The sequence below is a fragment of the Saccostrea cucullata genome, unplaced genomic scaffold, assembly GCF_032062105.1.
Source record: "Saccostrea cucullata isolate Sc308-1 unplaced genomic scaffold, CSIRO_AGI_Scuc_v1 ctg11, whole genome shotgun sequence".
NCBI lineage: Eukaryota > Metazoa > Mollusca > Bivalvia > Ostreida > Ostreidae > Saccostrea > Saccostrea cuccullata.
The window spans coordinates 211,994-229,009 of NW_026933222.1; the positions used below are offsets into that span (position 1 = coordinate 211,994).

The window sequence follows — 17,016 nt, forward strand, 5'->3', positions numbered from 1 at the left end:
TGACGAGGAGTAACTGGTCAAGGAATCTGTACGGGAAAAAATAGTATGCTTAACTATGTTTACTGGTTGATGGGTTACTTAAGCAATAAATGACAAAATATTCAGGGGATGCAAACATTACACCATTATGGAAGCCCAAGACTCAAAATTTGTAAACAGATGAATACCGGGGTATTTCCTCCTAAAATCGTCAAAAAAAATGATAAATTATATAATCAACTCAAAACTTCAAAAAGTCTTTATTTCTCTCTTTAAAATGCGAGAACCTCACCACATTTGTCGTGTATTACAAATAGAAATGAACTGAAAATCACGGAATAAAATTCTAAAGTGCAGACTCTTCTATGTTACAACTCGAAACGAAAGGTTGTAAACAGCATCTCAATGACAAATACATTTACATATGTTTTTAAAACATTCAAAATTTACTTATTTACACGAATCTCCTTTTTCTAAATTTCGAAAATGAATGTATAAATGTAATTTGTCAATAGCACTTTACATAATTTAACATGAAATATTGTATATAAATTACATGTACTACTATTCAATTTTTTGTTCGTGTTGCAAACAAGCTCTAAGTTGTAAGTTCAAAAGAACACTGCTAGCAAGTTTAAAAGGTTTCTATAAAAATATGAATACTTCCTTAAGGCACTATCACAGATAAAGCTGGAGAACGATTTCTCACGTGTGTAAACTAAGCACTATAATATCAACTCTCTAGTTTCCGGAAGTTAGAAAAAGTTACATATATATGCATCCACTCATACTTTTAAACATCTCACATAACGAACACTCTCTTAACAAAAACACATTTACTAAGATGAACAAATTCTTCACTATTTGTTCCCTAAAGATCCATCTTATAAATAAAATACATATTTGGAGTATTCATTAAGTACAGCTGAGTTATAAAAATACTACAAAATATCTGTAACAGACAATATAATACAAAATTAATTTAAAATCCTTCAATATACTCATAGGTTTGTAATGACGCAAGAAGAACATAAACAAACCACAGAAAAATCATAGTGCCCCCAGAAAGGATTTTTGGAATTTTAGGTCCGCCTAATTCGGCATTGCCGAACACTCCCACAAATCTTCTGATGACGATAATAACAAGAGTCACCACAGCTAAAACGGCGAACACCACAACACTGAAACCGAGACTGCCAGCCGGGACTTCAAACGACACGCCCTGAAATAATGATTAAACAGGGTGAGAAATCTGTTTCACATCTCGTTTTAATTTAAAATGTAAGAAGACAAGAGCTAGCTTTTACGTTAAATGTTAGTGAGATTTTTTTTTTGTTTAAGTCGAATAGAGTAATACTAGTAACTGCTACGTATCTGCACATTTTCACTTTTTACATTTTTAGAACTACAAAGAAGGGGGTTGTCAAAAGAGTTGTACGGTAGAATTTCAGCAGTGGAACAAACATATTTCTCTTATGCTTACCTTGGCAGTCCAGTAAGCTGAAGCGACAACCCAGGCCAATCCCAATCCTAAGAATACGTTCACTGAGTTACTTCCGGTCACATTACCAATAGCAGAATCCGCATGTCTCTCCATGGTAGCTGCTGTTTTACTGGCAAAAAGATCGGGTAAACTGGTTCCCAGCGCAACAAATGTTATAGCAGTGACTTCCGACTCTAATCCGATGAGACAGCCAAAAATGTTAGCCAGATCGGCAACTATTGCAGTCAGAAGACCAATACAACCAAGCGAGACAAAGAAGCAGAGCCATCCGCCCCATATCGTAGGTGGTGGAACAAGCGCAAAAATACTCTGCAAAAGAAATTTATATTTTTAACAGTTTTCAAAGATGCTGAATTAAGACGAACAAACATTTTAATATTGGAAGAGCATACTCGTTTTAAAAAATTCATGCACTTGCCTTAAATCCAAATGTCATGAAGTGAAGAACGTATGAGAATGCAGTTGCAGTTTCTAAATCTCCTCCATTTACATTTAAGGCTTCCTGAATCTGATCTGCCCATGATTGTTTGCCAACTCTTAAGGCATCAAGATTGGCATTTGTCAGATCAGCTAGCCTGTTTACGAATCCGGCAAACTCTGTAAAAACAGATGGTAATTTCATGAAAATGGAAAGAAAACCAAAGTTCTTGAATATAAGTTGAAGAAAAAAGTCTGGAATATGAAAAGAGAATTTGTTTCCTACCGTCATCATTAACAATGGTAACAACACAGCGTTTCAGTTTTCCAATTTTGGCACCTCCGCTAACTTCAACGAGATCCACTTCAAAATTTTCATCTTTTTCAAATTCCTAAATTATAATTTTGTAAAAATATAGAGCTATAATAATCAAACATTCAAAAGAACAAAAATGAGAAAGGACACTCTAAGCTAGGACTGGGAACTTTGCATATGTCTTGGCTTACCAAATCGTCTTTAATGTTGATCTCAATCATTTTCGTCAATTCTCCATGCTCAAAAACAACTTCACCGGATGTATTTTCGTAATCGCGCCCACCAACAGCAGTGATATCTTTTGTCTTCCATTTGGCGACAATTTTTCCATCACATCCATTTGACCGGTCGACTTTTACTTGTGCAGTTCCAACGCTCTCTTTGAACAAGAAACTGGGATTGGCGAACTGTATGGTTCCGGGCTCTGGAGAAAAAGTATTCATATCGTAAAGAATTTAGTAAAAACACTATATCACAAATCTAAATAAATTCTTAAATATGTCTTTCACTTTCAAAATCTGCTAAAGGCACAGCACCACTTTCCGTAAAAAGAATATACGGTGAATTTATCGTAGGTAAAATGTTTCAACTAGGATTCATTTTTACTTGTCATACTGCAATAAATATCCAGCTTGTTTCAGAAGTCAATACTAGTATTTCTATTCTTGTCTTTACCGTCATCGTTGAGGATAGTGACTTGTGTGACCGGGTGTTTTCCTAGCACCGCTTCCTGTTCCGGTTCTATCGACAGACGGACAAAGAACACCTCATCTGGTTCCCAGACATTGTCGTCGATTATCTCGATATCGATGTAAAGCAGAGTCTCGTTTGGTTCGAACACCATTGTCTTCTTCACAGCTTTGTAGTCTGACGTCGCTTCCGCTGTTCCGTCAACTGTTTCCACTCTGGAAATCAACAATAAAATTCAAACTCAAGTCTTTTTTGAACATCACAAAGAACGGTGCTTTTTAGCTAAAATTAATAAGTGACAATATGCTGGAGTCAAATATGGATGATGGGCAAAAAAACCTTAAAAGGTGAGTAACTCTACCTGAAGATAACTCTTCGGTTTAGGTTGCCGTGTCGGATGATGTTGAGTCGAACTCGCCCTTCTTTCTCGATGACGGCGGTGCTGGGGGATTCGAACTCCACGATAGCCTTCTTACCTCCCTCACTGAGATGGACAAAGTCCGGGTCTCCACCTGCCTCTTCAGCGATCAACAGAGTCTCCAACAACTAGATTATAAATTGACATTTTTGTTTCACATCGTATAAAATTCAGAATAAATATTCAGTGATTCTGTTCCATTTGAAGCATTTAACTTTTTAAAAAAATGATTCCTCTGAAAATGTTTATGCTTATAAAATATATATATTTTTTATTTTTAATTTTTTGAGTGGCGAAACTTTTAGTCTTTTTCTGATATATACATTTATATCTTACCTCGCTAGATTTGTTTGTGAGTTTGGTGGTGAGGGGTGATCCTCCCGTCATGGTCCTGATGGCATTGATTCGGTACCACGCTCTGTTGTGAGGCTGATTTTGTTCCATTAAGTGGGCAGTCAAACGGGCAATTTCTTTCTCGTCCGCATCTGGGTTGGATTTTAGTCTCTGTGAAATATGGTAGATTTTATTCAATTATAAGGAATAATTCAGCATATAGATTATATTTTTTAAAAGTATATATGCCTTTGTTTTCATTTTTTCAGTGTTGCACTTTGATTGAAAACTCACCCGCAGCATTTCAACGATAACTTGTTTATCAGCATGATCTTGTGATAAAAGGTTGTCTGTAAAACAGAACGAAAACAATAAAACTTATTCGACAAACATATTTATATAAAAATTTAAAATGTTCTTTTAAAAGTAATTGAAGAAACGATTCAATTCATTTTAAAAAATTGAAAGTTTCAAACAGATTAGTTGAACAAATATCTATAACCAAATATACAACTTCTAATGCACAGTTCCATCTATAACTCTATATAACAGACTAAAACTATAGAAGTACAACTTGGAATGAAATCTAAATTAAACAAAACACAGATTTTGCAAAATTTATTGAAATTCGTAACATCATCCTTTGATAAGTCATTTTTCGTAAATATGTGTTAATCTAATGCAGTTCTAGTGTAATCATGTTTTTCAAGTGTATTATTGAAATATGATTGAATATCAAAAACCGTGCCATATGATATATTAGTTCAAGCAATTTAATTTACAACGATGAAAAATTTACATTGCAAGCATTGAAATCGCCCATTTTTCACCATAAAAAAATAACAGGGGGCTGCCATAATACTGTAAAGTAAAATGTTTCATATCAAAATCTCTTTCTGATTAGCAAAGAAGGGTGGGAAAAAAGAAAAATGAAACAAAAAATCACTCCACTTTAGAAAAGAAGGCATTTAACAGACCGGGATAGGGAAGGGCAAGAGAAAATATTTTGGTGTTAACTCATGGATTTGCTATTTTTAAAAAAAAAAAGAGAGAAATGTGAGGGGAAAAAAAATCATCGTACACTTGGTTTCATTATATCATTTTCTGGATAATATTTACATATAGCTATTTGCAAAACAGAGAGGTCTTTTGGACACCTCCTAAATCCGCAAACGATTTGAGCCTTTTTTAAAATTATTTTCGGAATGAGTGGTCTAGACAAAGTGAAACACAAAGAGAGAAACACAATGAATGGTGGAGAGTTATAAAAGAGAAAACTACAAAACACAGAAATATTGAACCTCTGTCTGCCCTGCTGACTGGAATATATGTAAAGAGTGTGTTAACTGGATAATGATAAACTAAATACGTGTATTATTGCTGCGTAAACTTATTTACCTGACCCCACTAACGAAAAAATAAAATACACAACAATATTAGATGTGACAAGTACATATATCTAAATACAATTCTGTCATAATATACTGTAGATTCCTAAATATACGCATGGAATTAATTATCGCGTCTTTTCCCTCGAAACACCACACGCAAAATAAAATTACTTGCCTTTATTTTTATGGTGCTGAAATTCATGTAAATTCTCTTGATCAGCCGTCCATTCGCGAGTTATTATTCTCGATCGCGAGTTGACGTTGAAGAGACTTTTCGCGATAATACGTACCAGCGAAAAATAAGGAATCTACAGTAAAGTATGTACAAAGACAAAGTCATAGAACTCTCAGGGATTTACATTGTTGGAAGATATAAGTAGTGTAGTGAATCATGAATTTTTGTCCTTCTTTCTTTTCTTTTTTTTCCCCTTGAGATTTGGTCTGATGACCTTCGTAAAAACAATAGGACATCAAACAAAATATGTTTATTGTATTTAGTTTTCCAAGAAGTAGCGTTTTGGAGAAACTTTTAACAGATCAAATGCCCCTTGGAACCGTTACCCTGTCCAAACTCGAAAATCCTATTTCATGAGGTGGGTATGGGTTTTGATTTTTCTGTAACATTTTGGTAAATATTGTTTTTAAATGCTGGAATTTGTCTGTCTTCTTTAAAGAAATTGTATGTTATTCAATTTATACTGCATGCAAGTTCTTATCTCTCCTTCATTTTCAGAGAAGAAGTACAGACTTACCAACTTCTAATCCTGTTTCGTCGTCTACGGATGCAGATCCAAAGTAATCTTTGTCTAGAATGTAAGCGAAAATGACTAAAATAGGGAACATTAAGAGCGTAACGATGGCCTCCCACAGGTCCACAAAGTCCGGAGTGTTCACCATTAGAATTATTATAAGCCAGACGTAGGCCAACACAGAAAACACAGCGGTGATGGCGAACACCTTCAACTTTCTGATCCGCCTAGTTTCATTTGCGGGGATCGCAAAGACGCATACTCCACAGATGACCATGAGGTTAAATGCTGCTGACCCCACGACAGTACTGGGACCTAACTCTCCAGCTTTGAAATCATTGAATACAATTTCAATGATGGAAAGTAGAATTTCTGGAGCGCTAGAGCCGAGGGCCATAAGAGTAAGGTTGGCTACAGTGCCATTCCAGCGCTTCACTTCTACTGTTCTGTAACCACTCTCGCTGTCGTCTGGAATTTTCACTTCCTGTGTAAAACTTGTAATGGTTGAGATGGCTGCCATGAAAATGTCTGCTATGATGGAAATGGCCATAAAGCTCCATAGTAGTCCCACTAGATATACAGTGGCCCGGGCACCAATGGGCCACGTAGCTTCACTCACGATGGGTAACAGTAGCCCTTCATCTGAGCACGTGTAGGACGTGGGGCAAGTCGACATTGTTGCTTATTTTTGTATGTAAAATCACCACCTACAGTATAAAAGAAACAAAATTATTGCCAAATTTATTCTTGAATAAATTGAATAAAACAATCCATCCAATCATTTACAAAGAGGGATTAAATTTTGCTGGTCGCGACGCCCGCGTGGCGCAGTGGTTAGAGCGTCTGTTCTAGAGTCGCTAAGTAAGGAGTTGATCCCTACGTCGCGGGTTCGAATCCCACTGTGGGACGTGGAGACGGTCCTTTGGATGAATCCGTATAAACCGAGGTCCCATGTCGCAGTAGGTGCTGGCGCAAAAAAGATCCCTCCCTGCTCAATGGCCGTGATTGCCGAGTATAAGCCAAAATTTGTAGCTCTCCACCGGGAAGTGTTGGCGTCTACATATGAGTGAAAATTTCTCGAGAGGGACGTTACACAACATACAATCAATCAATCAGTCAATTTTGCTGCAAAGCTAAGTATTATTGTGTGAAATCGTTTTTCTTCTAGATTACTCCTTTGATGGCATAGTTGTCTTCAATACAATGTACTTGCATATATTTGCTACCCGGTAGTACTGGTCTAAAATACTTTGTATATTTTTTATTGATCAGTTTGTGGGGGGGGGGGGGGTTTGATTTTTGTAAAATTATTTCTTAAAAAATAATATATAGTTGATAGTACAACATTTCACTGAGAGCGCAAACACACAGAGGCTCTACAATTGCAAGGTCGAAAACAAAAGAATCAAGTGATAGTTGTGAAAGTTCATTGAGTCCTTTGATTTAAAATTCTTTTGCAGTGCATTTAAAGTTTATCAATGAACTAAAGGTTTTTTTCGATTGCAAAACAAAGACACGTGCAATGACTACTCCTACAAGTAAGAGCCTCGGTTAACGTCCCTATGCTCCTTATATAACGCGGCGCCAAGTCAAAAGTATCTCGCCGTGAACCTCTAGCATGCTGGAGTAGTGCAATGACATGATCTTCGGTTTTATCAAACCTTTTGTTTCATATTACTATTGTTATTAGTATTATTATAATTAAATGTCTTTTTTTTCTTGTCTATTTTGAGGCTTTATTTGTGTTTGTATATTTGTATGCTTGTACCAGGGATCTAGTAATACAAAGAATCAAATTGCCTAATTTCTTGATTTCTTGTCATAAGGCAGATTAATTTGCCCTTTTACCAAATTAATCTCATTTAATTGACGGAAGCACACAGATAATATGGTTAAAACTAATAATGGTACGAATTGGCAAAATCGAAGTCATCTTTGTACGAGTTAATTAGTGTGTATCACTTCCGCTTCCGCCACTAAGAAAAAGAGCGCGGCAAAGGAAACCTCCATTAAAATTATTATCGAAACAATCTGCACAAACCAATCGCCGGAAAATGCCGCCAGTGAGAAGTAAAGTAACCACGCGGTCAAGGAAGGACCGGGACCGAAGTTTCGTGTCACCAGGCAGAGGGCGAGGGATCCGGAGGCGACCCAACCATCCCAATCGGCCCCCGCACGAAGTCCCACCAAACACAAGACCATCACAAAGGGGAAACCCGGCCAGGAGGCCAACCACACCAACGCAACCAGCCACAGTAACGGTGGCGGACCCCATGCTTCACACTGCAGATATCTCAGAGGGCCTGGACGAGGCCGAGACCTCGAGTAACACGGGTGAGTTAAATATTTTGAGCCTCCCCACAGCAAACGATTTATCTTTTAACACAATCAATGAGGAATTCGACGGCCCCCCTTTTAACATCTCAGACTACCAACCGGCCCAGACCCCTAGCTGTATAGACCCTATTAGCGCCCACGTCCCCCAAAAAATCAAGCGAAAGATTTGGGAGGGAAAATTTATTGATCTATCAATAGTATTAAAATCGGCGCGGGAAATCTCAGACCACTTAGATACACAAGGCCAAATACAAATACGTAATGGCACAATGTGCCTTGTTAAGCAAAAAATGCGCACCTTTTTGTCAATTGACAAATGGACGTCGGCCTTCCTCATCTTTACAAGTATAATGTTAGAAAAATACAGAGCAAGAGCCCAAGAATTTCTGAAATATATGAGGGACATAAGAATGGCTGCTGATAGATCTGGGAACGGTTGGTTCACCTATGATGAACAATTTAGGCTGCGCAAAGTAACTGACCCTCATTCATCTTGGGGTATCATAAATTCTGAACTCTGGTTGATACACGTTACAAACAACTATGTTACACAGGCCCAAGGAAATCCCATATCCCCCTCACAAAATTCCTACCCTCATCACAAACAGTCCAACATTTCAATGGCTGAGAAAAATGCAAACTTCACATCAAATCGTTACTGCTATGATTTTAATTCAGGCAAGTCATGTAAATTTTACCCAAATTGCAGGTTTGTCCACTCGTGCGATTCCTGTGGTGGATCACACCCCTCAATCAAATGCAGTAATAGAAACGCCAAATTCTAACATGGATATCAACAAATTGATACTTTGTCTGCTTATCTACACACACCTATCTAAAATTAAGGACATTTGCTCACCTATGGGGGGGAGGGATAATTGAACGTTTATATAGTTAATTTTTAACCCATAACTAACCAACCCAAAGCATTGCAGGTCAAAAAATATGGATCATAGGGTCTTCCATTCCTTACTGGGCAGGGGAAGCAGCCAAACACTGCCCAGGGGGACAAAGCCTGAACCTCCCTGCCACACTGCAATGGAGAACACACAGGGGGATGCACTGGCATGAACTCGACCCAAAAATCCTACAGCTCATCAAACAAGAAGCACCCCCCCATTACTTAGTAATTCATTTAGGATCCAATGACTTGGTAACGCCAAACCTAACTAGCAAAAAATTCATACAAGAGATTCAGTGCAGCTTCCTGCGATATAATGCCCTTCTCCCAAATACAAAATTGGTGTGGTCACACATTCTACCACGCCGTTATTGGCATGGAGCCCCATTGAACAGTGGAAAAAAGATTGACAAGAAACGCAAAAGAATTAACAAAAATATATCTAAATTTGTTACAGAATTAGGTGGGGGTGTTATTTCTCATGCAAACATATCCGTCGCTAACACAGACTTGTTCAGATTTGATGGAACCCACAGGGCCTGGGAAGGGGCTGCGCCACGCGCCATATGCGCATACTGCCGAAAAATGGGGCATTGTAATGATGGTGCGCTGCGCCATGCGGCGCATCCCCAAAAATAATGTAAAATGCGCACACGCATTATTTCTACCACGTGATTTTATCGAGATCGACGTTATCGGTAATCTTCATCAAAGTTAGATGGAATTGTCCGATGAGTACGGAATGATAGAATCGGAACGCCATTTTTAAATACTGACATGCCGCCGGCAAAGAAAATGAAGTTTTCACTTCCACGTGGTCAAAAGACACTAACCTCCATGCAGTTTCCAACCGGCTTAAGTTCAGAAATAGAATCGAGTCCAGAGGAAGGAGATACAGCAAATGTAAGAAATGCTGATGCAGAAATGAACAATGACGAGACCAGTAAAAGTGCTGAAAAAAGAAAATTTCAGTCATCGTGGCTTAAATTGTGGCCCTGGATGATTTACGAATCGGAAAAAATGTTTTGCACTATATGTAAAGAAAGGGGTAAAGACAATATATTTACGCAGGGTTGTGGTACATTTAAAACTTCGTCATTAAATAGACATGAAAATTCTCAAGATCACAGGGATAGTATACAAGCACAGTCACTTAGTAAAGAGATGAACGTAGCTGTAGCTAAAATGATGACAGACCACGATTCAGCTTTAATAAAGGCTATAAAGACTGTACATTGGCTTGCCATTGAGAATTTACCACTGTCAAAATTCGAAAGTATGATGGATTTTCTTAAAGATGTAGGCACACCAAATCTGAATTTTTTACAAGTTGGAAATCGAATTGATTATCAGTCGTACTATTCAGCTAATGAATTTCTACATGCAATTAGTGATGTGATAGAAGAGAAAACAACTGAAAACCTACAGAAGTCACCATTTGTAACAATATATGCAGATGAAAGTACAGACATTTGTAACAAGAAAAGAATGACAATGACAGCTAGGATAATTAACCCAGAAAATTCTAGAGCACAAACTGTATTTCTGAGAGACATTGAGTATGAGAATGGGACAGGGGAGGGATTGACTTCAGAGATAATCAAGGAGTTGAATTTACGACACATATCGATATCAAAGGTCCTTGGTTTCGGATCAGATGGTGCATCAGTCATGACGGGGTTAGATAAAGGTGTAAGTGGAAGACTGAAAGAATTGAATCCTCACATTTTAAACATTCATTGCATGGCACATAGATTAGCACTTTGCACTGCACAAGCAGCAGAAGGAATCCCTGCTCTGAAAAGATACCAAGAGTTTATGACAAAATTATTCTATTATTTTAAAGTCTCAGCAGATAGGGAGAAGGAAGTTCACAAAGTTCAAGCTCTTTTGGATCATCCCATGCTGAAGTATAAAGAAATTCATGCTGTGCGCTGGCTCTCATTCTACGATGGATTAGAAACCATTTACAAAACTCTTGATCCTCTTTTAACTTACTTGCACAACCGAGAAGCCAAGAAAGACCCTAAAGCCAAAGGACTCCTAAAGCAAATGGCCACAACGCAATTCATCTATATCACCTATCTAATGATGGATGTTCTTCCAATTGTAATGAGATTGTGTCTAACCTTTCAAAAGGATGACTTAGATATTGCTCGTGCTAAGGTACATAATAAAATATTGTGCATTTTAATTTACAATACATATTACAAAAAAGCACAAATTGTAATTCTGTATAATTTTATTTATAAATCCACTTTTTTACAAGACGTTTTAAAATTAGATTTCAGTTGACTCCTGTCTGAGTGAGCTGGAGGCTTTCAAAGAAGGAAAAACTTTCCACACTACATTTGTTGAGCAGTTTGCTTCAGATATTACAGAAGTTGATGACCATCCTGAATTCAAAGGACACAGAATTCACAAAGTTCCTGGTGCGAATTTCCAGTCACTTAAGAGCCAATTTATAAATAGTTTGGTCTCAAATATTAGGAAAAGGTAATTTATTTGGTTATTCCACTCCAGTCATAGACAATTACATACTGGTACACACTACTGTAATAGAAATATTTTTTTCTTCATTCTGTACATCAACAATAGACTAGACAGATAAGTTAGTTTTAAGAGAACCTACATTAATTGATTAATGTTATTGTTATTAAACAATACAAATTATTTGAAAAAAATATCTTTGACTTCAGATTTCCACAGAAGTCCCTGATGGATGCCTTCTATGTCCTGTCCATGCGAGCCATTAATTTCAGTGATGTGGAGACATATGGTATTGAAGAAATAAATGAACTTCTTGACTACTACGGAACTTCAAAAGTAACTATTTCATTCTTCAAAATAATTTTATTTGTCAATAAAAAGATAATTTCAAATCAGTGGAAAAAAAAATATGTTCATATAAATATACTTACCTCTATTTAAATTGCAGTGTCACAAATCTGCCATCTCACAGCCGGTATTATGTGCAGAAAAAGTTAGAAATCAGTGGATGTTGGCCAAGCAGATTGTCAAGTCTGCAAGATACCCAACAGACCAGATGCAAGAATTATGGGAACTACTCACAAAACACCATAAAGAAGAATTGAATGAACTGATCAAGCTAGCACAGATTGCACTCACTTTACCCCTGCACACTGCAAGTTGTGAACGAGTGTTCTCCCAGCAAAACATTATTCTTACCAAGCAGAGAAATTCCTTGGCACCCAAAATTTCCGACCGACTCCTAAGAGTTCGATTAAACAAGCAAGAAACTATCAATTATGAAGATGTTTTGAAAAGATGGAATTCTTTAAAAAAGCGTATCATCTCTGCTCAGTAGTATCATATTGTTATGATATGTCAATAAAGCAATCCAATAATTTTTTTGTTTTATTTTATTTGCATTAATTTTATTCTCTGAGAAACAGAGATGTGCATAATCATAGCATTAACAGAATAAGTTCATAATATGACAATTTTTGAAAATGGCCCATTGTATTCTCATTCGGCCCCATAACTTTTAAAATGGCCCCATCATTTTAAGAAGAGGGGGGCCATTGGCCCTATCACTTACTTGTCCTTCCCAGGCACTGAACCCACCTCTCCGAGCTGGGCAACAGAACCTTCTTAAATAATGTAAAAAGTGGTTTGTGGTTCCTTATTCAAGGGAAGGGGAAAGTATCCCCTAATATAAAGTAATGGAGGAACATCATATCGATGTCTATGGCGGGTCCGGGGGGATAAGTGGGAGGGTTGTGAACATATCTGGCTCGTTGTTTCCTGCCCAGCCAGCAGATAAGTTGGTGGGCACTTTGTTGGGTAGACAGGTTGTCTACAAAACATCCAACCTATGGCAATGTTTAACAAAAAGTAAAGTAAAATGTCAAGTAACAAGTTTTTCGATTGGGGTCTTTGCCAAGCCTGCAGGCCTGGGGCCCCCTCTACCTCTTGTAACAGGAGGGGAGGCTTAGTACTGGAGTACTTGGGTGTTAAAGTACTGCTGACCAGAAGCAATCTCAGGAAGCAGGGTATACAGATGTGCTTGCAACTCTCCCGGGCCCAAATGTCTAGTACCCAAATTTGGGATCCCAGGCACCTGTGACCAACACAGGGCCACTGGTTTTGCCCGGTACTCTTTAGTCGGTATGCCAGTTGTCCTTCCGGACCCTATTCTTTATTGTACATCTATGCAATGCGGCCTATTAACGCCAACTCCCTTTTTGCCCATCACAGTTATGTATAACACAAGATTGTACATGTATCCTTTTTAAGTCTTTAATAAATTTAATGAAAACCATCCAACTGTTGTCTATTGCAAAGTTGACACCAAGGAAAGGGAATAGAGACCTTATGAGCATAAGGAATCATGTAGCAATGCAGGTCAGGCCCCGCAGGGCAGCAATTACCTGACTGTTCAATTAAGGCAGATTAATTTGCCCTTTTACCAAATTAATCTCATTTAATTGACGGAAGCACACAGATAATATGGTTAAAACTAATAATGGTACGAATTGGCAAAATCGAAGTCATCTTTGTACGAGTTAATTAGTGTGTATCACTTCCGCTTCCGCCACTAAGAAAAAGAGCGCGGCAAAGGAAACCTCCATTAAAATTATTACCCACCCACCCACCCCCTTCTAATAAGGGTAACTTTTATACTTATGTGAAATCGCATGCTTTTGGGGGGGTTGTTCTTTTTCGTGGTTCGTAAACTAGGGGTTGACATGGGTTTCTGGGGGGACTCCTCAGGCCTCAAATACAGCCAAAAATTGGAATGCCACAAAAGTTTGCTATTCCACAGTACTGAATCCACATGTCCCTATACACAATCCCATATATGAGATGTATCTCTAGAATTTATAGGTATATTGATATATATATACATCCCAAACATACCGACAATATTAATATCATTAGACAATGCAACCATTGGCTAATGAAAATACCACCAAATTGCAGTAATCTGCTGTCAGAATTTTTTGCCTTTTTCAGACACCCAGCAACAAAGAGGGCCAACCAAAATCCAGCTCACAGTAATTGATGTTGAAAAAGGGAAGCCAATCCAATACCAGATCAAAGCCAGTCCAAAAAGTGATTCAGGACTGTGTCAGTGCGATTAGACTAATGTCAAGTGACAGTAATTATTATGTTTATCTCATAGCCTAATTAAATAGCCAAAATACATAAGACCTATCAAAATCCTCGTCGCATTGTATTAAAGGGGGGTGGGTCCGGGGGGATAAGTGGGAGGGTTGTGAACATATCTGGCTCGTTGTTTCCTGCCCAGCCAGCAGATAAGTTGGTGGGCACTTTGTTGGGTAGACAGGTTGTCTACAAAACATCCAACCTATGGCAATGTTTAACAAAAAGTAAAGTAAAATGTCAAGTAACAAGTTTTTCGATTGGGGTCTTTGCCAAGCCTGCAGGCCTTCTGTCAATATGTGACCGTTTCAAAAGTAAATTCTAATACATGTATATTTTAATTAATATTTATGTTGTTTTCTTATTGTTTTTCTACAAAAATGCAAAATTAAGACTTAAACAAAATATCCAGGTACATTTAAGTCATTTATATACATGTAATTGCAAAAGCTATAAGAAGCTTACGATATTTCAAACATTTAAAAACTTGGGGTCAGTATAGAAGGTCTCGCGGCTAATGCATAATTCATTGTCTGGGCTTGTATATTATGGCCAACTAAATAAACTAAGATTTTGAAATAAATTCTTAACATTTCTCCCTCACCTTTAGGGTTTTAAAATGGGTGTTGACCTATATTTGATTTATTTTTAGTGGTGTCATGGAGCGAAGCAATGATCGACGGTTTTACGTCACCAATACACAGAGGTTTTGCGTTCACGTCATCCGTTCTTGTTTTTTAAATGCATTCACAAAATAGGTATTTTGCAACAAGGCTCCCCACACAACAGAAATCTTTCGTGTACTAAGTTTTTTAAATGACCGTTCAATAGGTATGGATTTTCTATAACCATTGATTGGCCAACTCTCTCTCTCTCTTTTATTGTCTAAGGAACTGATTTGAAAAGTAGAGACTGAAACCGATCCAATATTGTGTATATAAAGCAATTAGCTGCTTGTATTACTAGCTAATAAAATATCAGTAAATAGTAATGAAACTTTTCTTAAAAAAATCTTTTACATGTATAAGAAATGAAATAGCCAGTGATTCGTACCTGATCAAACTAATCAATTTCATCATCTTGGAATTAAAAAAACCCATAATAGGGTCATTTCCTTTTAATTTGAAATTATATTATGGAAGTATAATTTATCCAGGTACCCCTTGTAAGCAATGGTAATATATTTTATCCAAGCATTAGTTTATATTATTTGTAGATCATTCTGTTGTGTAAATCAGGTTTTCTTGTGTTGAATAATTTATCGTAATATCGTCGATAAATCCAACAGGCTGAACCAAACATGACAATGTGGGCATGAAATAATCAAAATATAATGAGGCTTAGGTATCAATGAAAATGAGTTTATGCTGCAACACTCGCTTTTAGAAGATTCCATTGAGTTAGAAGTGATAAAATATTGATTGCGGTGTTTTAATAACCCAGCTCTAAGGAAAATATCCAAAAACAATGTCCAAGACATTGACCAGTTCAACAGAGCTCAGAAATATATCTAATCTAGCAGTAATTTTGAAACAATAGGGCTGATTCTTTTAGAGATATGTACCAAATAACTGAAAAAAATATTCAGTTTAATAGCAATAAAGTATATCACTGGTATAGATTAAACTGAATGTTTCATACAAATAAATATAAACATAAATAGGCATTGTAAATGCACATGTATCTGACACATATTAACGGCATATTTTAAATCTAAAACAATCAAACCTTTAACTCCTCTTCCCAAAATTACATGAAGAATAAATGTTTAAAATTAATTCCGATGAATAATTAATTTAACTAACCTTTAATTTTATGTTTTTTAGCTCCTACCTTTATTTAATCGCTGGACTGGGATCAAGCATGGTCCTTTTCTCGCCTGATCGTAGCCATAGATCTTCTAAACAAGGTTCATGGCGTGTTGACTTGTTGCTAACGCAGTGCTTTACACGCGCTTACTCGGACGAAACATACAAACAAACCGGGTAGCTAATAAAAGGAGACAACTCGTATCGATAAAAACCATTGTGTATTGATCTTTATCATCAATACATTGTTCTTTTGCATTTTCTTATTTGATTTCATTTCCGCATGCTTCCTATATGAACACTTGTACAATGCATCGGATACAGCCTTTAAATCGTTTCTAGAATAATAGATTACACTTTCAAAAGAATTATTTATTGCACGTTGTTTGATTTAAATAGAATTTATACATTAACTAAAAATCCCGTTTATTGATTAAAGGTACTGCTACAGGCATGGGCTTTTGCATATCACTCATCTTTTAAATAGTTATCTGACATTATGAGGATTAAATGCTCAAAATCAGCCAGAAGTTAATAATGGGTTTGGTTATTATGCATGCTTTTAAAACAACATTTACAGTGTTGTAAATGATAATAAAAATAATAAGATTGGCCCTAAAGTTCCATTGATTAATCGATTTTCTGTGGCTAGGATAAACTTTATATAGCCACCAAACATGGAATGGACATTCGATGTACGTATATAAACTTCTGATTTAATTTCTTTAAATACAAGTAATGTGGGGATGATTTGAAGTGTTTACAATATACATGATGTTCATTGAAGCAAACTACGAAAGTCCATTGCGCTTATTTTTTAAGGTTAAAATAAATATCGCGAATAAATGCAAAACTTTCGCCATAAATAAATTCGTAACTTTTGTGTTATAAAGCGAAAACTGGCGAATAAATGCTTAAGTTTTGCAGTATAAGGCGCAACATTCGCGAATAAATGCTAAACCTTCGACTTTAAACTAAGACATCTGCATAAGTCTCAATTTTCATTTTTTTATGATCTAGTTTATTCATTACAATGAAAAACG

At 36.8% G+C, this 17,016-nt stretch overlaps 2 protein-coding genes across 2 annotated transcripts; one reads left to right on the forward strand and one right to left on the reverse strand.

Moving 5' to 3' along the window:
• Positions 1-222: 222 nt before the first annotated feature.
• Positions 223-16,152, reverse strand: LOC134237707 (sodium/calcium exchanger 3-like). The gene is made up of 11 exons (XM_062719844.1): positions 15,999-16,152; positions 5,801-6,504; positions 3,952-4,007; positions 3,661-3,828; positions 3,268-3,452; positions 2,892-3,121; positions 2,408-2,640; positions 2,187-2,292; positions 1,902-2,080; positions 1,463-1,792; positions 223-1,201 (listed from the first exon to the last, which is right to left on the reverse strand). Exons 2-11 carry the CDS (start codon positions 6,471-6,473, stop codon positions 962-964), a joined length of 2,400 nt encoding a protein of 799 aa, XP_062575828.1. The 5' UTR covers positions 6,474-6,504; positions 15,999-16,152; the 3' UTR covers positions 223-961.
• On the forward strand, positions 9,813-12,404 carry LOC134237728 (zinc finger protein 862-like). Its single transcript, XM_062719876.1, has 4 exons — positions 9,813-11,201; positions 11,320-11,531; positions 11,735-11,861; positions 11,974-12,404. The coding sequence occupies exons 1-4, from the start codon at positions 9,813-9,815 to the stop codon at positions 12,361-12,363; spliced, it is 2,118 nt and encodes a 705-aa protein (XP_062575860.1). The 3' UTR covers positions 12,364-12,404.
• Positions 16,153-17,016: the final 864 nt, after the last annotated feature.